Genomic DNA, 25,654 nt, shown 5'->3' with positions numbered 1-25,654 from the left:
GTTAATTCCCACAAGGACAACTATAGGGTGGAGAATTTGTATGGATTACCGCAAATTAAATTTGGCCACTAAAAAGGACCACTTCTCACTCTCGTTTATTGATCAGATGTTAGACCGACTTGCTGGGAATGAATTCTTCTATTTTCTTGATGACTACTCAGGGTACAACCAAATTGCATTTGCACCGAAGGATCAAGATAAGACAACCTTCACCTGCCCATTTGGCACATTTGCATTCCATCACATACCATTTGGGCTCTGCAATGCACCAGGTACTTTCCAACGATGTATGATGGTAATATTTTTAGATTACTTAGAGGAGTCAGTCGAGGTATTTATGGATGATTTTTCAGTCTTCGGCAATAATTATGACTCCTGTTTTTCTAATCTTGAGAAAGTTTTGAAAATATGTGTGAAAAATAATCTTGTTCTGAACTGGGAGAAATGCCACTTTATGGTTGAAAAAGGAATTTTTCTAGGTCATAAATTATCGAAGGCAGGATTGGAAGTTGATCAGGCGAAAATCAACGCAATTTCCAAGTTACCCCCACCAGAGAACATGAAAACAATTAGGGGCTTTCAGGGACATGCGGGGTTTTATCTTTATTCGCAACTTCTCCTAGATCGCAAGGCCCTTAAGTGCACTCCTTGAGGCTAACCGCGAATATGATTTTGATGATGTGTGCACTGAAGCATTCCACACATTGAAGAATGCGCTCATTATCGCACCAATTCTGATTGCACCGGATTGGACGCAGCCGTTTGCGTTAATGTGCGATGCTAGTGGATATGCTGTGGGCGCAGTTTTGAGTCAGCGCAAGAACAATGTATTGCATCCTATCTATTATGCTAGCAAAACGTTGAATGATGCGCAAGAGAATTATACAACCACAGAAAAAGAAATGCTCGCGGTGGTATTTGCACTGGAGAAATTCCGACAGTACTTAATCGGAACAAACATTGTGGTGTATACTGATCATTCTGCGATCAAATATCTTATGACAAAGAAGGATGCGAAACCGAGACTGATATGATGGGTGTTGCTCCTATAAGAGTTTGACCTAGAAATTAAGGACCGGAAGGGCATCGAGAACCAAGTCGTTGATCATCTATCAAGATTGGAGAATTGCGAGGTTCAGAGGAAAGAAAAGACATTGAAGGAAGATTCCCTAATGAGCAGCTGATGTCGGTAGGCATTAATGTTCCTTGGTATGTGGACATTGTGAATTTCATCGTTTGCGGCCAAATACCAGAGGATTATACTTAGCAGCAGAAGAAGAAGCTGAGACATGACGTCAAGTTTTATTTCTGGGACGACCCCTTTTTATATCGACTTGGACCTTATCATATTTTACGTCGATGCATCCCTGAGCATGAAGTCAAACACATTCTGGAGCTTTTTCATGAGTCCCCTTATGGAGGACATTTTGGGGGGTAGCGGACCGCCGCAAATGTGAAACTTGGATTTCTATTTTCCTTACTTAAGCAAGTGATAAAAGGAATTAACTAAGTGAAAGTTAAATCCTAAGTTAATGGGATGGAAATTTCTAAGTATTAAGTAGATTTTCCTTGAATAAATTAAGTTGATGGTAAAATTGTGATGAAATTTGTATAATGAGTAGGTTGATGAGAAAGTTAGTGTGAAATGGTGAAGAAGGAATGGGGATTTGAAAGAGAAAAATATGGACATTGAGTTTGGGAAATTTGGGAAAAATTGGCTATGGAAAACTTATGTGAAATACGTTATGGATGAAGAAAGGATTGAAGAACTGAGAAAAATATGGAAATTATTTTGGGGAAAATCTGGAAAAAACGTGTAGAAGTTGCACGGAGACAAACAATTCGCAGTAGCTAAGAGAGAGATCGTTGAGAGTGAGATCAGCGAGATTGTTCAGAGCACGATCATTGAGATCGAGATCAGCGAGATTGGAGAGAAAATGGTAGAGAGTGAGACCAGCGAGAAAGTGGGAGAGAGCGAGATTTTGAGCTAGAAAGTTGGAGAGAGTGAGAGTGGAGTGAGCGAGATTTTGAGCGAGAAAGTGGGAGAGAGCGAGAGTGGAGAGAGCGAGATTTTGAGCGAGAAAGTGGGAGAGAGCGAGAGTGGAGTGAGCAAGAGCAGCCCATGCATCAGCCACGCCTTGTCCGATGCTGCATTCGAATGTCACGCCCACGCCTCGCCTATGCATTGAACGGCCGAGCAAGCTTCTGGGCGATGTATTTGGACGCGTTGGGGTGGATTATGCATTTAAAAACCCTAATTTGAATACAAAAAAAGCTTGAAGACGTAAGGGCAAACGTCAATTAAAATCTAAGTGTCCGATTAAGAGAAATTCTTAAACCCTAAGAAACTATGTTGGATGCGTTTGGGAAGAACACATTGAACCAAGGTGAAGTCAGCTTATGTTGATAAAGAGAGGATTAAACATTTGGCCATGTAGCCAAGTAGGTGTTGTCAATTCCATATGAATGCCTATAAATAGGGAGTTGGGATTTCATTTTCAAATCACACAAAAATCATAAATTTCGTAGAGAAAGTAGAGGGCAGTGAGGGTTCATAGGAATGTGTCAATTTTGGATGAGGAGATCTTCCAATCTACTCGTTCGTTTGGAGTTATTCCAAAGCCATCTTAAAGCTTTGGAAGTCTAGTTTTCAGAATACAGTTGCCAGAGGAAAAGGCTCAAAGGAACTGGGCTGGAGGTTGAGAAGAAGGCAGAAGGATCAGACTGTCGAATCAGTTTGAGCCAGTCTTGAAGATTTTGAGATTCCGGCCAAACCACGAGAAATTCTGAGCTGAAAGTGTAGGATAAGATTCCTGAGACATTTTAGAATAAGTTTGTAGAAGGAAGTATTTCCATATAAGATTTGTAACTATGAGTAATCTAAGTTGTAAATTGAATCTGGATTCTAGGGGTGAAAAAGGGACCCAAGGAGCTACTAGAGTGAAAAGTTCCTAAGAATTCGAGGTGTGGCAAAAATGTTTTCGAACTAAAATATTTTTAAACTGTTTTGGTTACAACATTTACAGAAAACATGTTTGCGAAAATAATTCTCATGCCTACTAGTTTTATAAAGTGGTTTCCAAGCAAGTTTGAATTGTGATTTGAATGCATGCATATTGTTGAAAAACTATTTGCATATGTATATGTATTGATTTTATCCAGCATGCGTTACCATCTTTAAAGCTATGTTGTATATGTGTTATACTGTACATGCTTTAAAGGGAAAAGTTGTCTATAAATAGTTTTGGTAAAATGTGATGCCGAAGTACAATGAGAGGGCATCCACCCAACTAGATACTGAAGTACAAGGAGAAGGTATCTATTGGTACTGAAGTACGTTTGAGAAGGTACCAAGCCAACGGAATACTGAAGTACGTTGGAGAAGGTATCCTAGTAGCTCGATACTGAAGTACAAGGAGAAGGTATCTGAGCAGTAGTACCTAATGTGGCCACAGGTGAATAAAGTCAGAGATTGAGCAAAAGGGTTCTCTCTGGATTAGTAGTTGGTGTTGAGATTATTTTACCAGTTATATAGTACTTTGATTTGAGAAATGATTTTACTGTTTTATGCTTAAAACAGCTTTATATAATTTACGCTTGGAAAATATTTATGCTGCAAAAGTTTATATTTAAGATAAAACTATTTTCTGAAATTATGCATGAGAACTTACTATGTTTTCTTGGTCACTCACTGGGCGTAAGCTCACCCCATTTTCAAAAGTTTTTGGTTTTTCCTCCCCACAGGTAGCGGTAAAATTCTCTGAAGACAGCTCAGTATCTGCTCTGCCACTAAAGAACGAAAAGACTTGTAACCGTTTGCTAGGTGGTTACTGTTAATATTGTACACATGTTACTATTGTTCATATAGGGACAAGGATTTGTGGGTTTTGGGACTTGTAAATCTAATGTTGTAAATACACTAAACATATTAAGTTTCTAAGTTGATAAATTGTGGGCCTACAGCCGTCCCGTTGCATATAATTTGTATTTGGTTTTAGAGTTATTCCACAAGAGTTTTTAGGCAGTAAGTGTCAGCCTAAGGGTTGATAACTGCTGCAGTCACGCCCTTCTCTAGGCTAAGAGGGTGATCTGGGGTGGGGTAGGATAGCAAAAGTCCTACAGAGTGGCTATTTTTGGCAAACACTATTTAAGGATGCCCATGCCACGTTGTGCAGTGCGATAGATGTCAGAGAATGGGGAATATGTCTAGAAGAAACGAAATGCCTTTGACGTCAATCTTGGAGATTGAATTTTTTGATGTATGGGGAATAGACTTTATGGGCCCATTTCCACCATTAAAATGTCATCAATACATCCTGGTCGCAGTTGATTACGTATCAAAATGGGATGAGGCCATCGTGTGTGCTAAGAATGATGCAGCCACGGTGGCGAAGTTTCTCAAGAAGAATATTTTTGCTCGATATGGAATGCTACGAGCCTTAATAAAAAATGAGGGCTCACATTTCATCAACCGCATGATTACCAACTGTTGACTAAATTTAACGTCAGCCATAGAGTTGCTACCGCTTATCACCCACAAACTAATGGGAAGGCAGAGATTTCTAACCGAGAGATCAAAACTATCTTGGAAAAGGTAGTCAGTACCTCTAGGAAGGATTGGTCACCCAAGCTTGATGAAGCGCTGTTGGCATATAGGACTACCTTTAAAACTTCAATCGGCATGTGCCCATATGTCCTGGTCTTCGGAAAAGCTTGTCATCTGCCTCTCGAGTTGGAACACAAGGCGATGTGGGCATGCAAGAGGCTGAACTTTGATCTAGCAAGTGCGGGGAAAGTCCGGAAGCTGCAACTAAACCAGTTGGTCGAATGGCGAAAGGACACGTACGAAAATGCCAAGATCTATAAGGAGAGAACCAAGAAGTGGCATGATGACCGCATAAACAACCGCATGTTCGTCGAACATGTATTATTGTTTAATGCACGTTTGCGATTGTTTCCAGGGAGGTTGAAGTCTCGCTGGTCTGGGCCATTCCGCATCAAGACTATATTTTCCCACGACGCAGTGGAACTAACAACTGAAGACAGAAACAACGCATTTAAAGTCAGTGGTCAACGAATTAAGCATTACTACAGGGGCGATGTGGATCAACGCATGGAGACCATTGACTTGGGCAAGCAGGATTAACCACTTGTAGGGGATGCTGTTGCGGTAATTCTGAAAACTCTTTCAATTAGCACCCCTACATCTATATTTAATTGCTTTCCTTATAGCTTTTATTTACTGCTTTCTGTATTTACTCTTTCAACAAGACATGCATTAGTAGCGTGTCTGAATAAAAAACAAAAGACAACTTCATTCATTATTTTTCTTTGTATAGAAGCTAATTCTTTGATTCTTTGTACATGCTAAAAATTTTGTATTGTGTTAATTGTAATTTCTTGTATGCTTAGTTAATTTTTAATACAACTAAGTAGCAATTCTATCAAGTACGCAATAGCCTCTTCTTTATCATCCTTTGTCATTATTTGCAACATTCTTGATCTTTTACTTTGTGTTATTCATTGCGCTGCCATGATGAGTTATATGCATACACTTAGTAACATTTCCCACACTTTGTATTTTCTGAGTAACACTTAGTTAATTCGTGGCTATAGCACTATTTTACCTTTTATCCTTCAAAATTCTGCTCAAACCTTCTTTTCGAACTTTTGTCTAAGTGTTTGTCTATTCTGTCCAAACAACGCAATGAGGACCTTGTGCATCTCTAAATGTGGGGGTGGGGAAGGCCTGAGCATATGAGATCAAGTGATGCGGTCATTAAGAAAATGCGTTCATTATTTCCATTATAAAAAAAATGTTAGAAAAAAAAATAAATTTTCATATAAACTCCAATGTTAGCACAAGGAAAAACTCAAAAACAATCCCAACCTGATAAGAGTTAAGTTGTGAAAGAAGCCTGCTCGTAGTTTGATGTTCGCATGACACCCGTGGGAGCAAGCTAAAACGAAGGTGGGTTTCCAAGAACAACGCAATATGAAAAGAGAAAAATGAGAAAATGAGAAAAAGTAAAAAATAATAGAAACAAGAGACAACTCCTCTAAAATTCAAGAGTTAAAGTTGAGATTGGCACACAACCGTAGTTGAATGTTGGCATGACACCCGTGGGAACAAACCAAAACGAAGAGTGTAACCATGATCAACAGTCTCTAATAAATGATGTAAAGTTTGACCACCGCACCCAGACACATCAAGTTGTTTTGACAAGAAGAGGTAAACATTCTTTTTAGAACACCACACCCTAGGTTGTATACCTCGTAGTCCTAGTCTTACTAGGTGATCTCAAACACTTTAGTCGAGAGGATCGCTCTACACGTTAGTATACAATGGACTTCTTATTAAACTATATAGGGAATGCATCTTATTTTCACAACTCTTATTTCTCGATACTGTCACCAAGACTTGATAACTCGAGTTTCCACTAAACCCAAATAATGGCTAGGCTGTCATACATTCCTCCCACTACATTGAGATACCCTTAACTCTTTGAGTAAGATGTATCTGATTTGTCCTAACAACTTTTGTTTATAGTGTCAATTTTAATTAATAACTCTTCATTGATATATACTTTGCTTTTTATGGAAACTAAATAATACATGGTGATCTTGTATACTTCTCTCGAAAAGTATTTTTCCACACAAACACTTGATTTTTCTTTTACATGAAAAGTATACTACTTTTGGATTACCTACAAATATGCATGCTATTTGAACAGTATTCTAATACTTATGTTTTTGACACTAACATATGTGTCGGGCTCTTCCAGATTTTTAAACTATGTAAACATATTTTACATATCATAAACAACTTTTATGAGCTCTCCACATCTCATATGGAGTTTCAGGAAACAAAAACTTAAAATTGGAATGATATTCAAAACAATTAAGGCAACGAGGTGTAGAGAGTTTTCACTGAATTTCATGTTCAATCAAAATAGCCTAGAAATCTCAAACTCTTTATACTATTTACTTTGATCTAATCTAAGTATTTTAGATTTATTTTACCTAACAAGTTTTACACACCTTGAACCTTTCAAGTGTTCTAAACTTATTACTTATGTTAAATAACTCTCAGCGGTAGTAACATTTACTTCTGGTTCCAATCCTTTAGCCCTCATCATGGTCTGGTAAGCTTGTAGCTCATTGAGAAACATAGTCAAGTTATATTCTATTTTATTCCTTAACATGTTCGTACAGAACCACAAGAACTCTTCGGAAGAGATTCAAGAATAAAACCAACTTGACTCTTCTCATCAACGACAACACCGTTTATTCTGCCACGTTGAAATGGACCATTATGTCCAAGACATGTTTTCTAACGGATGCCCCTTCTTTCATACGACATTTGTAAATGTATTTGATAGCATCATTCATCAGGGAGAAGGACAGTTGTCCAAACCGTGCAAAGATACCATAATCTCTTTGGCAGTATTCATGCTCTCATTTTTCTTAGCCATACATCAGTTATGTTGGCAAGGATATAGGCGCGGGCTTTCTCGTTAGCCCTGATCCATCTTACGTATGCATCCCGAACATTTAGGTTTGCATTTGAGCGAGGAACGAGAGGATACTCCTCTGTTAAAATGAACCATAGGTCATCTATCACCAGTATTATATTTAAGTTTGATTTCCACATAACATAGTTATCCCTAGTAAGTATATCAGAAGCCAATAGTTGTACTATAGAACCCATCCTTCTAAAAATATAAACAAATTTTATCAGTGAATTTCTTTTAAATCCAATCATATTTTAACAAAGTGATAATGTATCCAAAATTTCAATATTTTTGCAACAATACTATAGTGAGTCAAAATAAGTGCTACCGAGAGGCAGTCAAATACTCCTTCATTAAAGTAAGAAATTTTTTACTAAATACTATTCCCATAATAAGTCATATTTTGGTAGTTATTTAGCTACTGTTTTTTTGTAAGAATTTACTAACACTATAGTAATTTCGTAAGTGTAACCCTTCATTTTTAGACCTCAAAGGTTGGCCCCAACGATGCGACTGATAACTCGTAGAAATACAAGTTATTTATATTGTTTTATTTAGATATTGCGGCCAAAAGAAAGGGAAGTTGCGTCAATTGTATAGAAATTAGCTAAGAAATGCGAGAATTATAAATTGTCGTCAATACATCCACTAACATCATTGCGATGGTAGAATAGAATGTTTTAGTTCTGTTTTGCAGGAAATCAAGTCACCGCATGCATTCATGGCTCAAGATAAACTAAACAACGCATCTACATCGCATTACGCCCATCATTCAAAGATGAATAAACGATCAACACAATGACAGCACAAGCGACAATTGATCAAGAGCTTTGCGATCAACGCAATATCAACTGTATGCAGTAATAAAAAAACAACACCGTATGCGGGCAAATGATCGAAGATGTGAAGAGCAATGCAATTGCGGAGGATTCTGATGCATGAATAGCTGACCGTTGTGCATTTCTGACGGGATTGATTGCGTAACAGAAGGAATATTCACTCCACCATTTCAGGAACTACCTTAACAATAAAGTGGGGACCACAAGCAAAGAGTCAAAGCTTAGCCTATAAATAGCCCCGACCATTCCACTGAAAAAAAATGCTTGAATACATAGAACAGTGTATATACTGATCTGAGAGAAAGACTGGTTGAGTGACTAATCAGAGTAGATCTGGGAAGAATTAAGAGACAAGGTCGAGAGTTGAGTCTCCGATCAAAGAATCCTTTCGATCCCCACCGTCGAAGCTCTGTACGAAGGTCACTTCTACCAGACGAGCAAGCCTGAGAGGGAAGTTCTTCTCTTCATTCATTCCACATGCCGGCAAGCAAAACCACCGTCCAGGTCTGAGTCAAGACATTGACACTCTTCTATATTTGTTTCTCTCTCTTTATCATCACTTGTACTCACCTTCTTAATCTCTATCATTCATACCATGTATCAGACGCTTAATCTTAGTATTGAATGTTATGATCATTCCTATTATCATTTCTCTGTCTATTTTCGTTCACCCATAATTCATTTTCTCCATGATGTTTTCTTAATCCCATGGGTAATTAGCAAGAATTAAACAAGTAAATTAACTGGGTTAAGGAAATAATTAAGTTTAGTCAAGGCATGCTAGACGACATCTTCACTTGTGAGAGCAGAAGTGAAGATGTTATTCCGCCTATTGAGAGAGGGTTGGAAAAATGCATTAACTAAAGCAAGAAATACTTCCAGAGATGGAAGCAACCTTGCGTTCATCACGTTCATCCCTGTTTCACCATAGAGATATGAGAATGCGGTCGATCACTGATAGGTGTACGCCAAGGGAAAGCGAAACCTGAGTGACATCTTTAACGCAATTAAAAAAATTGCAACATTTGTACTAATTATTCCTTCTCCTTCTGATTCATCCCTAAAGACTTGCCATCGCATGCCACGATCCTTTGTATAAACTTCATAGTTAGTTTCAAACTCATCATCATGTACAACATGTATCTTGTATCTTGTATCACATTAGCTTAGGTTTATTTTCATCGCAATTTAATTTATTAACGCAACTTTAGTTTATCTGCATAATTTTACTTTACCGCAATTTACTTTCCTGTACAAACACACAATCTTTATTAATTGTAAAAACTGGTCACATATATCACGAAAGTAACACATTAACAAAAACAATCCTTGTGTTTGACCTCGGATTACTCTGAGAAACTTGCGTTGGAATTATACTTGGTTTCAGTGCAAGGAAACTCGTGACAATGCATTACTCTATAGCGTACTACAAGCATATAGTTAACAACGCATCTATCTAGAAGTAGTACCACATAAAGTGTGCATGAGCAATAACACAACATAAGATTACATTTTGTGTTACAAGTTTATGGCAACATGAGCTTGTATCATGCATCATATATTGAAGTGCGCATGCTTAAAAAAAGAATCATCAAATTTATGTCATCAGCTAACGAATTGGAAAGTCAAAGTTGAAAACGACTTAAGAAATCTTATCCATTTCTAGAGTTTGAGTTGTTTCGAATCCTATGTTACAACCCTCCGAGGGGATAGTCATCGTTAAACGACTAGCAAGGCCAACTTAAAGATGACAAGCAGGCGCAACATAGGAATCTCACGATCCAAACAAACGAAAGAGACCGCAAGACACGTTGACACATATCCTTCACCCACTTACTATGAACTATTTCCCCCATTCACCTTGATATTGACCCATACAAACACTTTTCGAATGGAGGTCACTTGTAGGGTGACATGAAGTGTAATATGAATCTCACGGTGTGAACTTTCAAAGGACATGAGACTTGAAATCAATATATCGTATATTTTGATTTTACATTGAACAACTTCCCTTCATTCACCTTGATATTGATTCATGCAAACACTTTTTGAATGGAGGTCACTTCCAGGGTGAAATGAAGTGTCGTGTGAACCTCACCATGTGAATATCTTGGGATGTGATAATTAAAATCAAAACAACACATTTGATTTTACGGTGAATAACCTCCCCTATTCACCAAAATCTCAATTCATATAAGCACTTTCCGAATGGAGGTCACCCAAGGGTGACACGAAACGAAACATGAATCTTGATTGTGAACTCTTAGGGACGTGAGAGCTAAAAATAACATATTGTATATGTTATTAATCTCTCACTGAAGCATTCTTTAATTCCCATTGAAGTGTTCTAATAACATATCATATATGTTATTAAACTCCCACTGAAGTGTCCTAACATTTGTTTGGGTATAACTTTACTCAGGTTTGTTCTGGCTAATTAAGCAACCTAAGTCTAGGTTCTTATCTAAGTATAACGTTTATATTTGGATTTAATCTACGATGTCTAGGTGATAAACCAGTTTTAAAACCTCACAGCTCACGTATTGCTCATAAAACTGGTTAACAATGCTCAATTATTCGGCCATAATCCCCAGGTAGAAGGTATTCCGTAGATTGTTAACTTAAATACCCCCAGCCTTAGACAGGTTTATATACCGGTTGAGTTTGTAATGAAATTTTACAAGATGTCGAACTATTTTAACTATTAAAATAGACGATTAACCTACATGAGCATGCAACTTGTCTTTGTTATGGATTTTAAATGTCTAACCCAATTTTATAATAACTTACAAAATTTTAGACATACTAAGGTCCATAAAATACATCAAAGGCATTCAACATTTAATATAACATTTATATGAAAACATTTGAAACCTTATACATGCATACTATATATTATAACACCTTATAACATACTTTCAATGTATGTAACATGCTTCCTATAGTGAGATTTTAAATCTACATAACATACTTTATGCACATATATGATTTATAATAACATACATCACATGCACAAATAATTAAACACAAACGAATATGGTTTTTAGTTTTGGCATTTTCAAGCAAGCAAAGGCCTAATTATTACAAAAATCGGCAAAAATTGGCTCAAAACACTGCTGGAATGCCTGATCCGCCTTGAACCGGTCCCGAGCCACTTGAATCGGACCTCCAATGCTCTAAATTTTGATGAACTATACAAAAATCATCGAGTACCATCAAGCATCGAGTATGCCCTCAAGCACCATTGATAGCTTGTAGAAATACAAGCTATTGTAGCATTTTACTTAGAATTATGAGGGCTAATAAGTAGAATATGCGTTAATAATACCAAGAACTCATGTGGAAGAGTGAGCTTGCATCGACCAACACTAAAAATCCTCAGTAAACCCTATATCATGCGTTATTCTGCATCAAAATGTCTATTTTTGCAACTATTGCAGGAATTAATCGCATGCGTTGATCGCATGTGTTGATCTTCATCAAGACTAGTTCATCGCATGGAATGCTGTGTCCACAAAGTGATAATCGTGATAGAAGGTCGCAAAGGTGGTGGAATGCATTGATACTTCAGAAGAAATGAGCATGAACGCATACCTTGGGAGTATCAACAAGATAAGGTGATGTTGATATTCCACATACCGCGATAGAAATAGCGGTAAGTTAGAATGGGATTATCAATACTGTTGGAGTTTGAGCTCTATAAATAGAGCCTTGAAGCCCAACTTTAATCCATACGAGTTTCTGCCTTAGGCAGATTCTTGTGATCATAGATGAGAGCATGAGCAAGACATTCTTTGAGAATTCTTCACATCCTCAAGCCCTTCCAAGTGACAACCGGAGCTTCACCAGAGATAGAGCTCGAGAGAGACTTATCCACCATCCATCCATGACATCATCGACAGCCTTAACGCACTTCGGATGAAAAGCAAGAGAGTGCTTACATCTAGTCCTCCACCTCTCCTCTTATCTTTGTATTGTATTACATTTGGCATAAAACATTAATACATTTTGTAATCAATGCATCTCTTTAGTTCCTTCGGCACCATCTTCATCATCTTCTTCTTCTTTATCATCGTTTACATTCATCGCTTAGTTAAATGTTAAATACAAGTTGCATACTCAATCATGTGGCCTAGAGATTGAAGGAACTCTTATCAAAGAGTACCTCTGAGCGGAAGCAAGATTGTTCCAAACTCATTGTGACAGAACTAATACATTAACAATCAAATAGAATAGTTATTCAATATACAACAAATTACAGGCATGCTTCGAACAATAAACAACAAGGAGAACGAAATACATACTAGTTGAAGAACCCTTCTTCATAGAAAACCTCATTCTCATACACAGATTACTCCTCTCGTTCTCGCTGAGATCGTCCAAGCAAAGCGTCCACCAAATCGTATACCCACGAGTGGCCTTCTCACGAACACGGTAGAAATACAGGCACTACCACTTAGAACCCTCGGTATTCTCGGTGTGAGAATCTAGGAGGTGTGGGCTCTATTGAATTTTGTAGAGGGAAGGAGGAAGAGAAGATCGTATACCATGACCAAGAAAGTGGGAGAAGTCAAGTGTCTATCTTTAAGATGATGCTTGATCGTTTAGGTAGAGGTACACAATCATTTAGTAAAAGGGTCACGATCATATAGACAATCGTTTAGTAAATGCTCGGGCGCACGATCATTTAAGAAAAAGCTAGACGATCGTTTAGCAAATCCTATGCGACCGTTTAGTAAGCTGCACGCATATATACGATCGTTTAGAATCGTTGAGCTACCGTGTAGGCTCTTGGTTTGCTATGCGATAGGTAGTATACACTAAACGTGAGTGAATGTCTAATCTCTTTGCAAAATGAAAACAATTTTCATTTTATCCTTTAGTTACGAAAACTGAAAGCAACCTCTCACTATCATATGGTTATGAAGAAAAAACTGGCATAATTATCCTATAATTGTCAAAATTAAATAATAAATATAATCATATTATATTCATTAGCCTATGGTTTAATATCACATCATATGCAATACATTAACCATAGTCTTTTTCTCCTCCACTAGATATAAATCATATTTATATCATTTTCCTCCAAATTATGTATCTCATAAATAAAGTCAACCATATCATATATAATCGACCACTCCAATCATATCATATATAATCGAACTCCCTCTTGTCAATTTGAACACTTCAAACTGACCCAAAAACTTATTCTCAACTTGAATCCATTGAGCTACTAAGGGGACATTATGAACCTATGGCTCGAAGCTCCAACGGTACGTGAATAGTTGACTAAACTCTTTAGCCACGAGATTCACCATCCATTAACTGTCAGGCATTCCATTAAAGACCAACTGCTACAACTTCTCACAACAGATATATTTCTGTGTTCATCGGATATAACCAATTAACAGTAAGATAACCCTTCAAAGATGCTTGTAAATACAGTTGGGCCAATTTACCGTTTTGCCCCTATAGTTACATCTAACTTCTTAAGTACCACTGATCCCTCTAATGAACAATACAACATAGTCCTACTATATGTGGACACCTCTCGGGCCAGGAGGAGGTGTGTGGCACCACATTGTTCAAGCCCCGGAATCAGCCCTTAAGGGAGAAATCTATCTACTTACCCTTGCTTCAGGAAGGAGTGAATTCCATCTTGTGTAACTGAGTTCTCAGCTCTCAAGTCAGACGAATCCCTAAAGTGATAGGTTTGAGTCAGTGATCTGGCCACTTGCACCTATGCAAATCAAAGGACCACCCTCATAGGAAGGAGTTCCTAACTCACTCATGATTGAGGTCATGTTACCTATGGTCATCCTAGTGAAGTGAAGTCTCTATCATGAACGACGTTATATAACGAGACTATAACACTTCGTGGTCCCGTCTTATACAAAATCGTAATTATTCTATGTCTCCACATGAATGATCAGGATCAAACCATTTGTAACAAGTCACACCACTTGTAATTATTCTACAAAGCGGGCCGCATCCGTAGCGTTACCAGGATAAGGTTTCCCTCCTATATCTATATACTACAGACCATTTTTGTTATCACTTAAAACATCCAATGTTCATAGAAAAAAGTGAAGAAAATATCATATATTATACATCACAAGCGTTTGTTCAAAATTTTGTTTACAAACTATAGGACCTAATAAGAGTTTAGGGCATCAACCTCAATAATCTTCAACTTGTCCTAAAGCGAGTAGGGTGAACAAATAACTAATACAAAACAATAAACTAGGGCACTAAGGCCCAGTATAAAAATATCTCCCACTTGCCCTAGTCCAGCCGCAAGCAGTTCTATAGACCTATGCTCTAAAGGTGACCTTAAAAAACTGTAGCCACGAGAGCCTTCATAAATGAGTCAGCAACATTTTGCTCCGAAGCGATCTTCGTGACTATCACGTCCCCTCGATTCACTATCTCGCGGATGAGATGATACTTCCACTCTATGTGTTTGCTACGCCTGTGACTCCTGAACTCCCTGGAGTTCGACACAACACCACTATTGTCACAATAGAGGGTGGTGGGCCTAGAAATGTCTAGAACAACGTCTAGATCTGTCAGGAACTTTCTGAACCAAATGGTCTCTTTAGCAACTTCACAAGCTGTTACTTACTCGACCTCCATCGTGGAGTCGGCGATACACCCCTGGTTAGTGCTTTGCCACACTACTGCTCCTCTGTTAAGAGTAAAATCTGACCATGAAGTGGACTTCCGAGAGTCCTTATCAGTCTGAAGGTAAGAATCCGTGTATTCAGTAAGAATCAAATCCCTAGTTCCATACACGAGTATGTAGTCCCTCGTTCTCCGAAGATACTTGAGGATGTTCATAACTGCGGTCTAGTGACCCTGGTTTGGATTAGACTGATACCTACTGACTATTGTCACAACATAGCAGATGTTTGGTCTAGTACAAAGCATTGCCTACATCAAGCTGCCGACGACAGATGCATATGGGACCCGTCTCATCTCCTCAACCTCTTGAGGCGTCTTAGGTCACATTTCCTTAGACAAAGTAACTCCATGCCTGAATGGCAGTAAGCCCCTTTTGGATTTCTACATCAAGTATTTGAGTAACAACTTGTCAATGTACGATGCCTAAGACAGTGCTAGCACTTTATTCCTACGATCTCAAAAGATCTGTATACCAAGAACAAACTGAGCCTCTCCTAAATCTTTAATTTGGATTTGGGTCGCTAGCCAGTCTTAACTACAGTCAGTAGTCCTACATCATTCCCAATGAGTAGGATATCGTCTACGTACAACACTAGGAAAACTACTGAACTGTTGACGAGTTTCTTGTAGACACAAGCCTCATCAACGTTTTGGTCAAATTCGTACAATTTGGTCGCAGTATCAAATCGAATATCCGAAGATCTAGTCACCTGTTTCAGCCCATAAATGAACGATTCAGCTTGCAAACATTTTGCTCTTGACCTTGGTCAATGAATCCCTCGGACTGCACCATATAAATGGTCTCCCAAGATTGCCATTCAAAGAGGCAGTCTTGACGTCTATTTGCCAAATCTCATAATCATAATAAGCGGAAATGGACAGGAGGATGCGAATTGACTTCAACATGGCAACAGGTGAGAAAGTCTCCTCATAGTCAACTTTTTCCACCTGGGTATAATCCTTTGCCACAAATTGAGCCTTGAAGGTTTGCACCTTCCCATCGGCACCCCGTTTCCTCTTGTAGATCCATTTTTAACCTATAGGTCTTACCCAATCAGGCTGATCTACAAGATCCCACACTGAGTTGAAGTACATCAACTCCATCTCAAGATCCATGGCTTTAACCCATTCATCCCGGTCAACATCCTTCATTGTCTTTTGATAAGAAAACGGATCCTCAACATCGCCATCAGCTACCATAGCGAGGATTTTTGTGACACTCATATAGCAAACATGTGGGTTCACAACCCTCCCACTGCGTAAAAGTTACCTGATCATCAACAACTCTTGCTAGTGAAGCAGGCCTTTCAACAACTCTTGCTGAAGTTTCAGTAGTTTCGTCTGAAATTTCACGTAACACGATCTTACTACGGGGACTATGCTCTCTAATATGATCCTCCTCCAGAAAGGTAGCGTTCATAGAAACAAACACTTGATTTTCCGTTGGATCATAAAAGTAACCCCCTCGTGTACCTTTGGGGTAAACTACCCTACAAAGAGGCACAACCTCGATCATGGTTCCAATTTTTTTGGATTAGCCTCAAGCACATGTGCTGGGCAACCCCATATGTGGAAGCGACATAAACTAGCTTTACGCCCGTTCCAGCACTCTAGAGGTGTTCTTGCAACACTCTTAGAAGGAACACAGTTGAGTATATACACTGTAGTTTCCACTATAAAACCCCAAAACACGTACGGTAAGGAAGCGTAACTCATCATCGATCGAACCATGTCCAACAAGGTTCTGTTTCTCCTCTCTGCTACACCATTCTATTGAGGTGCACCCAACGCTAAGAGTTGGAAAATAATTTCATGTTCTATCAAATAGTTCTGAAACCACGAATCCAAAAACTCTCCACCTTGATCTGATCGAAGTGTTTTAATCCGTCTATTCAATGCATTTTCAACTTCAGCCTTGAACTCTCTAAACTTTTCAAACGATTCAGGCTTTTGTTACATCAAATAAACATACCCATACCTAGAGTAATGATCAGTAAAAGTGATGAAATACTCATAGCCTTCCTTGGCTCGCATATTCATAGGACCATAGAGGTCATAATATACTAACTCTAGAGGCTCTTTGGCTTGATCATCTTTTCTAGTAAAGGGTCTTTTAGTCATCTTACCCTCAAGGCAAGATTCGCACACCGGTAAAGAATTTTCCTCTAACTCACCTAGAAGTCCATTCTTCACCAACCTCTCAATCCTATTGAGATTGATGTGCCCTAATCGAAGATGCCAAAGTTGGGCATTTTCTTTTCGAAAAACCCGTTGTCGTTTATTTTGAGTTAAGGCAGTTTTAAACATCTCTATGTTATGGAGGGAGCTCGTTGCTAATGACCTTAGCACACACACGTTATTTTTCAGTTTTGCTGTACAGATCTCAACTCCATCTTTATGAATAAACACTTTATTCACATCAAATTCAAGAGTATATTTACACTGCAACAAGAACTTTACAGAAATTAAGTTCCTTTTCAACTCAGGAACTACAAATACATCATGTAAAACAAGAAATTTCTTCTGTAAAGTCAAATGGACTCCTCCCACTGCCACAGCTAAGACGACGTGCCTTGTGCCTACTCGTATTGTCATCTCACCAGTCTCCAATTGCCGCCAGGATCTAATCCCCTGAAAATAAGAACAAACATGATTAGTGGTACCCGAATCAATAATCCAGGTAGAATCATCATTCTCCATTAAGCAAGTTTCCAAAACTAGTAAATCATATTTACCTTGTTTTGACTTATGCTTTAGCCTTGGCCGCCTTCTTCTCCTTAAGCCAACAAGGACAATTCCTCTTCCAGTGTCCGTCTTGGTTGTAGTGGAAACACTTTCCCTAGTCAACAAGTGTCGGACACCTATTCCACTGGGCGACCGGCTGTTGGTTAGAAGGCGTCTTCCTCTTCTCTTTACCACCCTTCTTCTTCCACTATCCAGTGAAAGAAATAGAAGGTATAGACCATCCCTAAGGTTGAACCTCGATGTAACTACTTTAAAGACGAGGCAAAATTTGCCTCACTTCTCTTTTCTCCTTATTTATCAATAAGGATTGGAATGTCTGCAACTCGTTGAGAAGAGTTGTAAGGGTATAGTCCACTTTGTTAAGAATCACATTGCTAACAAAATGGAGGAAGCTATCAGGCAATGAATGCAGGATTATGCTAACCTAGTTGCCTTCATCGATCCTAAACCCATTCATCTTTGCGACATTAAAGTGGACCATCATATTAAGCAAGTGTTCACGAACAGAGGTGCCTTCCTCCATTTTGGAGATGAAGATGCATTTAAGAGCCTCGAGCTTGAGTTGTCCAGATGGTTGTTCGAACATCCCCCGCAGGGACTCCATGATCTCACGCGCTGAGACCATGGGCTCATGCTTCTTGGCCAACACGTTGTTAAGGCTGGCCAAGATATAGGCTCGGGCCTTCTTATCCACCTGTGTTCAGCGCTCATAAGCCTTCTGAACATTTTGAGCGACGTTAGGAGGTGGAATAGGAGGACGTTCCTCCGTAAGGACGAACATGAGATCATTGATGATAAGTATTGTTGTGATCGTGTGTTTCCAACTAGCGTAATTTTCACTAGTTAGTTGGTCGGCACTAAGTAACCATTTTAAAATGTTGCTGAAAAACAGAAAAAACTTTATAAGTCTATGCTAAACCACATTTTAACACCAATTTTAGTTTTAGTAAAATAGTTTCCAAGTACCCTAAGTGAAAAGACTTCTATTTCACAATGATGCCCCAGCGAGGTAGGACAAACGTCACCGGTGAGGTGATCAGATTCCCCTTCACTGGGATGAGACACTCTCAACCATTAGATATAACCAACTCTTGGAACTGCACCTAACAGTCACCATTCGTTTGGTCCAGAACTGTTAACCCTTAACAATTCCACGAAGTATAACCCCTCGTTTTTTGCCCCAGAATCCTACCCTAATGCACCTATCGTAGAGAAAAGGCAGATTAGAACAAGACACTAAGCGACCTTATCCCTGTCTCTTATACACATCTAGATGTGTATAAGAGACAGCTCCCAGGGTGTCATGAGGTCGAGGATAGATCTCACGGTGTGGACTATGAGGGAGAAACGTGAGAGGTTTAAATGAAGTATCAGATACCCCAAGTACCTCCCACTGAATATTCTACCTAGGGATTCATTAAATTAGACCATCCGACTACTAATTTTAATCTAAGGAAGTTTAATTTGCCCAAAAACAACTCTTGTCTTTGAAATTAAACAAGTTCAAGTAGTCATATTAAACTCTTTAATGGACTGTCCTCAAATTTGCATGCATGCATCAAATCTATCTAATTCACCTTTTCAGGTAGGTTTCCAGGTAGGAGTGTTCCATTTCCATCACCTTAAATACCCCAGCCTAAACAGAACCCGCCTTAGACAAAAGGTCCCTTATAGATAGATTTGCTACACTTTAACCTTTATTAGTCAATTTAAACCTATTAAACTGATTAAAAGATTAAAGCCTAGGTTTCTAATCTTATTAGAACCGTGATCTTAGGTCTATCTTCACCAAGTTTTAAATCACTTTTAAAACCATGATTCAAGCCTAAGTTCGCATGCATGTCTTTCTTATAGATTTTAGTTCTAATTTCCTTATAACCTTTATAAAACAAACAACTAAAACCATACACATTGCCATACAACTAGGTATTTATAACACTTATAAATTTAACCTATGTGTCATGCTTCATGCAATGTCCGTTCATTACTATACGTCACTTTTATATGCAAGTAACGAACCAAGCAAACATGCTTCCATACACCCTTACACTATAACACTTATAATATAAAGATGATGCATGTCTATTCTTTATGCATGCATAAATATAGCTCTTATATTATATGATGCATAAGTAAGCTCTTATGTAACTTAAATCATGCTTCTCTAAATTATAACACTTATAATAAAGAGATTATGCATGACTAATGCATAACTAGGGTAGGATTTCTACTATATGGCATACCATATGACATATAAATAAACATACATCCTATGTACATTTACAAAGAACGATGGATCGGGATGAACCGCCTCAAAACCGAAAATAAAAACATTATTTATTACATGTCCATCGAGCAAACTAGTTCACAGACGAATGGATCTTGAACCGCCCGGGCGAAGCTCCCATCGTTTAGTAAACGCGATCGGATATACGATCGTTTAGCTACGATCGAGTATCAATAACTATGCAATGAAGCCTGAGGTACTCGATCGTTTAGCGCACAAGACAAAACACGCGAGTCCTATACGATCGTTTAGACGATGACAATGCTATGAAGCATGATCGTCTAGACGATCACATGACAAGCGCTTAAGTAAACATTTTACTCCGCAATTGTATAGTCAAGAACTAAGCGATGAAGCTTGCTGAACTACACGATCATCTAGTGCGTGCGCATCAACTTGCTCCTAAGTATTCTATACTCTACGATCGTTTACCCCATCGTTTACAAGACCGAACAACCACTTATAGGACACCCCCGTATCAACTTCGTTATATACAGAGACGAATCATCTCATGGTTCGATCTTATATAAACTCTTTGTATAGGACACCACCGCTCACATGTCTCCACATGAATGGTCAGAATCTACCATCTGTAGTAGTTCACAACACTTGCAAACCTTTACAAAGCAGGTCGTATCCATAGTGTCACTAGAATCAGGTATTCCACCTTAATCCTTATACTACAGACCTATTTAGGTTATCACTTAAGGTATGATCCACTTGTATATCTCATATACATGCTTAAGTTTACATACGATAACCATGGAGCTTTTTTTATTGGATATGAGTAAATGCGAAAATGAAATAACTTTTATTTTATTCATAACAATGTGTATATTACAAACTACGAGACTCTGGAGAATTAGGACACCAATCCCAATAAATCCTCCTTTTCTTTGGATGTGGACCACCACAAGGTCTTCTCAACTATTCTCTTGGTTGAGTTGTCAGACTCAAAACAAGTTTGAATTGAGGAACAAAGGAGAATAGGTCACTAGTTTTCTTTGGTTGAAGACCTTCTTCAACCTCTGAAAATTCTCAGCAATTTTCAGTGATTTTCATGCCATTTCCACTCAAACCTTCTGAGCTTTATTGCATGAAGATCATCAAACTTAATCCTTTCATGAATCACAGCTCATGCTTGAATAATTGAGCTGAAGAAAAGTGGAATTGTGTGTGAGCTACTACAAAATTGAAAGTGGAAAATCCCACTTTTTCCATTTCCAATTTTTTTCTTTTAATTTGAAATTCATTTTCAAATTAAAACTTAATTTCAGTTTTTAATTAAAAAAAACAAAATTGAAATTTTATTAATTTTACAAAAAGTAATTCAAATTTAGTTTTTCCAATAAAATTAATAGTTGGTAATTAATTAAATAATTTAATTAATTCAATTAATTTAATATCAAATATTAAATTAATTTAACATCAATTCCAACATCATGAATCTTTATTCATGAAATTAATATTTAAATTATATTTAAATATTAATCGATTCTCTAATTCTGTTTAATTCCAAAATTAAACGTGTAATTATATCATATATAATTACTAATTTCTTTAACTCTAATTTGAACGTTCAAATCAATTTATCACACCCCTCTAAAGCTCTTCCGTTTGTAAGTTAGTAAGGGGACCTAGTAGACCTACAGATCATGGGCTCCAACGATTCAAGATTAATTAGCTAAACTTTTTACACCAAATTAACCCCCATTCATTAACTATTGGATTACTCCACTAAAGACCGTAGTTGCACTCCTCTCCATGTAGATATATTGTATCCACTCGATATAACCATGATTAGTAAGTTAACCCTTCATAGGTTGTTCCTAATAACGGTTGGGTCAAAAGGCTGTTTTACCCCCGAGATTATCTCTTGTTCCTTAAGTCCCACTGATCTTCTAATGAACAATCTGTTTGTGATCTGATCATCAAACTCGAGTCCCTCTCGGCCGAATGAGAGGGACTCGAGTTTGATGATCAGATCACAAATAGATTGTTCATTAGAGGATCAGTGGGACTTAAGGGTGGGGCCCCTTGTTCAAGACCTGGAGTCAGCACTTAAGGGAACAACCTCTCTACTATCCTTAAAAGTGGGTAGGAGTGAATTCCATCTTGCATCCTATGTCCTCAACTATCTACCTGGTCTTACCCCTGAAATGGGATGCTTATTGAGTCGACGCTGTTGTGTCAACTCTTACCTATGAAAATCTAAGGATAATCCTGAATAAACAGAAGTTTATAGTTAGCTCAAGATTAAGGTGAAGTTACCTAGGTCATCATTTTGAAATAGTCAGTCTTAAACATTAGACAACGTTATAAAGTAAGAGTGACTTATTTCGTGGTCCAATCTTGTGCAAACTCATGGCACAGGATGCCCCCACTCCTCATGTCATTACATGTACGAACCAGTATCACTTCGTCTGTTGCACTTTACAACTCCTTGTAACAACTATAGAGTGAGTCGCATCCGATAGTGTTACCAGAATAAGGCAGCCAACCTTATTCATATACTATAGATTATTTTGACTATTTACTCGAACCAGATCCAGTTTAATGTCTCCACATAAAGTTCAAGCACTCATATAATAGTCATGAATCTTTTTGTTTATTGGATTTATTTCTAAAACGAAATAAACAATTCATATGTTCAATAACAACTTATTGAATTTTCAGAATAAGTTTATTATTTACAAACCACGAGTTTTAGAACATAAAACCCTACACTGAAGTATCATTGCAAAATAAAATAATGTTGGGTTCATTATTTATTTTTCTAAACTGATTGGATTGAAATAAACTTTTGCATAAGTTTCTAATATAAGTATTGTTATGTATCAGCAAAATGACTAGCACTACACTAAACCTTCTTAAAGTTGAAAAGTTAACAAAAAAAATTATACAACTTGGAAGAATATGATAGATATTGTCTTGGTCATAGACGAACTTAAATTCTTTCTAACAGAGGAATGTCCTCTGATCCCTTGGCCCAACACACCATTAAATGTTCGTGATGCTTATGAGAGGTGGATCAAGGCCAATGATAAGGCTAAAGTCTACAATTTGGCAGGCTTAACTGAAGTTCTGATAAAAAAGCATGAGACCATGATGATTGCACGCTGAAGGAACTCGATTTACAAGATCCATGAGCGAAAGCGGATCGTCCAAATCCTATTTTGATTGAAAAACAAACATTTACAATAAACATTCAGATTATGCATCTTAACTAAAATTACAGCATGCTTTTAAACTACAAACAGGGTTCAAGTGATTATACCTTTGAAGAACTCTTCTTCGCGTACAACCCTCGAACTGTCATGAAGTACTCGAACAATCACGAACTCCTCGAACAAACAGCAATAAAACTCGAACCAAAAGTGGTGAAGACACTACCACTTGGTGACCTCGGTATTCTTAGGGTGAGAACCCAGGAGTGGTGGGATCTTGCTATTTTGGTTAGGGGGGAGTTTAAAGGTTTAGAGGAAGACGATTCAAGAATAAAAACACTATCATATCGAGAAGTTCTTCAAAGGCTATCGTATAGTGAGATCACTCAATCGTGTAGTCAGTGAGCCTATCGTATATGCTCTCTCAATCTATCGTATAGATTCTTCCCCATGTATGTAGCTTAGATATGGAATAATAAAATCATATTTTATTTATTTCATTTTGCCACAAAAACCAACTTACCTCCCACTAAGGTGGTTAGAGAGAAAAAAGGAATAATTATCCAAATAATTAATAATATAAATAAATATGATAACCAACTTTTCATATTATATTTATAACCTATAGTTTTAATATTGCATCATATACAACATAAACTATAGTTCTTTTTCTTTATTTTATAGCATTTAATATAAATCATATTTATATTAAATTTAACATCTATGAATCTCATTCATAGAAAATATATTTGAATCACATTCAAATATTTATTCCTCCAATTAAACAATAATTTATCAAATACATTATGTCAATTATATCATATATAATTAAATTCCCTCATATTTATTTGAACAATTAAAATTAACCCAAAAACTGATTCTCAACTAAATTCTTTTGAGCTACCAAGAGGGCCTTATGGACCAGTAGCTTGAAGCTCCAGCGATTCATGAATAATTAATTAAACTCTTTAATTACATTATCCACCATTCATTAACTGTCTGGCACTCCACTAAAGACCAACAGCTGCACTCTTCGCACTATAGATATATTTCTGTATTCATTGGATATAACCAATCAACAGTACGATGACCCTTCACAAATTGCTCGTAAGTACAGTTGGGCCCAAATACCGTTTTTCCCCTATAGTTACATCTAACTCCTTAAGTATCACTGATTTTTCTAATGAACAATAGATCATAGTCCCATTATGACTAAATCCCTCTCAGGCCGGGAGAGGGTGTGGTGCCACATTGTTCAAAACCCAGAATCAACCCTTAAGAGAGCAATTTATCTACTTACCCCTGCTTCGTGGAAGGAGTGAATTCCATCTTGTGTAGCTGAGTTCCCAGCTCCCCAATCAGACGAATCCCCAAAATGGTAGGCTTGTTGATTCGGTGATCTAGCCACTCTCACCATACAAATCAAAGAACCGCTCTCATAGGTAGAAGTTCACAACTCACTCAAGATTAAGGTCTGTTACCTATGGTCATCCTAGTGAAATGAAAGTCTCTATTATAAACGGTGTTATATAATAAGACTAAGCATTTCGTGGTCCGGTATTATACAAATTCCTTTGTATAGAATATCCCTGCTTGCATGTCTAATACATGAATGATCAGGATCAGATCATTTGTAGCACTTTACAACATTTGTAACACCTATAAAGTGGGCCATACTCGTAGTGTCACAAGGATAAGTTACCCAGCCTTATCCATATACTACAGACAATTTAGGTTATCACTTAAACATGATCCACCGGTTATGTCTCCACATACATGTTTAATTTACAACAATAACCTTGGATTTTAGTTTATTGGTTTGTGGTTAATGCAACTAAAATATCACATATTTCATAGAAAAAATGAATAAAATATCAAATATTATTAATCACATATAAGTTTGTTCATACAAGGTTTACAAACTATAGGACCCTACGAGATTTAGGGCATCAACCCCAAACACACGTGATATATGGAATCACTGGGTGGCATGTTTGGAAAACCTTCCTCACAAGCCATGCATGATGCTCTTAAGTTCATCTTCAATGCTCAGATGAGGGAAGGATCATTTTTTAAGGAACATATCCTTAACATGATGGTTCATTTCAATGTCACTAAGATGAACGAAGGTCTCGTAATGAGCCCAGTCAAGTGAACTTTATTCTAGAACCTCTACTAGATAGTTTTCTACAATTCCGTAGCAATTGTGTTATGAATAAAATTGACTACAACCTTACCACCCTTCATAGTGAGCTACAAAATTTTGAGACTTTAATGAAAGTCAAAAGGACCAGTAGGGAGGCAAATGTTGCCTTCTCCAACAAGATATTCCACAAAGGTTCGACCTCTGGAACTAATTATGTACCTCATTCCTCTTCCAATGTCAAGAGGTGGAAGAAGAAAAAGGGTGGAATC

At 37.7% G+C, this 25,654-nt stretch overlaps 1 protein-coding gene across 1 annotated transcript; it reads left to right on the top strand.

The window, feature by feature from the left end:
- The first annotated feature begins 4,747 nt into the window (after nucleotides 1-4,747).
- LOC120072088 lies at nucleotides 4,748-5,146 on the top strand. Its single transcript, XM_039024506.1, has one exon. The coding sequence runs from the start codon at nucleotides 4,748-4,750 to the stop codon at nucleotides 5,144-5,146; it is 399 nt and encodes a 132-aa protein (XP_038880434.1).
- Nucleotides 5,147-25,654: the final 20,508 nt, after the last annotated feature.

The sequence above is a fragment of the Benincasa hispida genome, chromosome 2 (assembly GCF_009727055.1).
Source record: "Benincasa hispida cultivar B227 chromosome 2, ASM972705v1, whole genome shotgun sequence".
NCBI classification, from domain to species: domain Eukaryota; kingdom Viridiplantae; phylum Streptophyta; class Magnoliopsida; order Cucurbitales; family Cucurbitaceae; genus Benincasa; species Benincasa hispida.
This window is presented reverse-complemented; position numbering and strand designations above follow the sequence as displayed.

Bases quoted from the DNA above. Each gene is read 5' to 3' on its own strand.
- LOC120072088 (XM_039024506.1), top strand. From the start codon at position 4,748: ATGTGGGCATGCAAGAGGCTGAACTTTGATCTAGCAAGTGCGGGGAAA.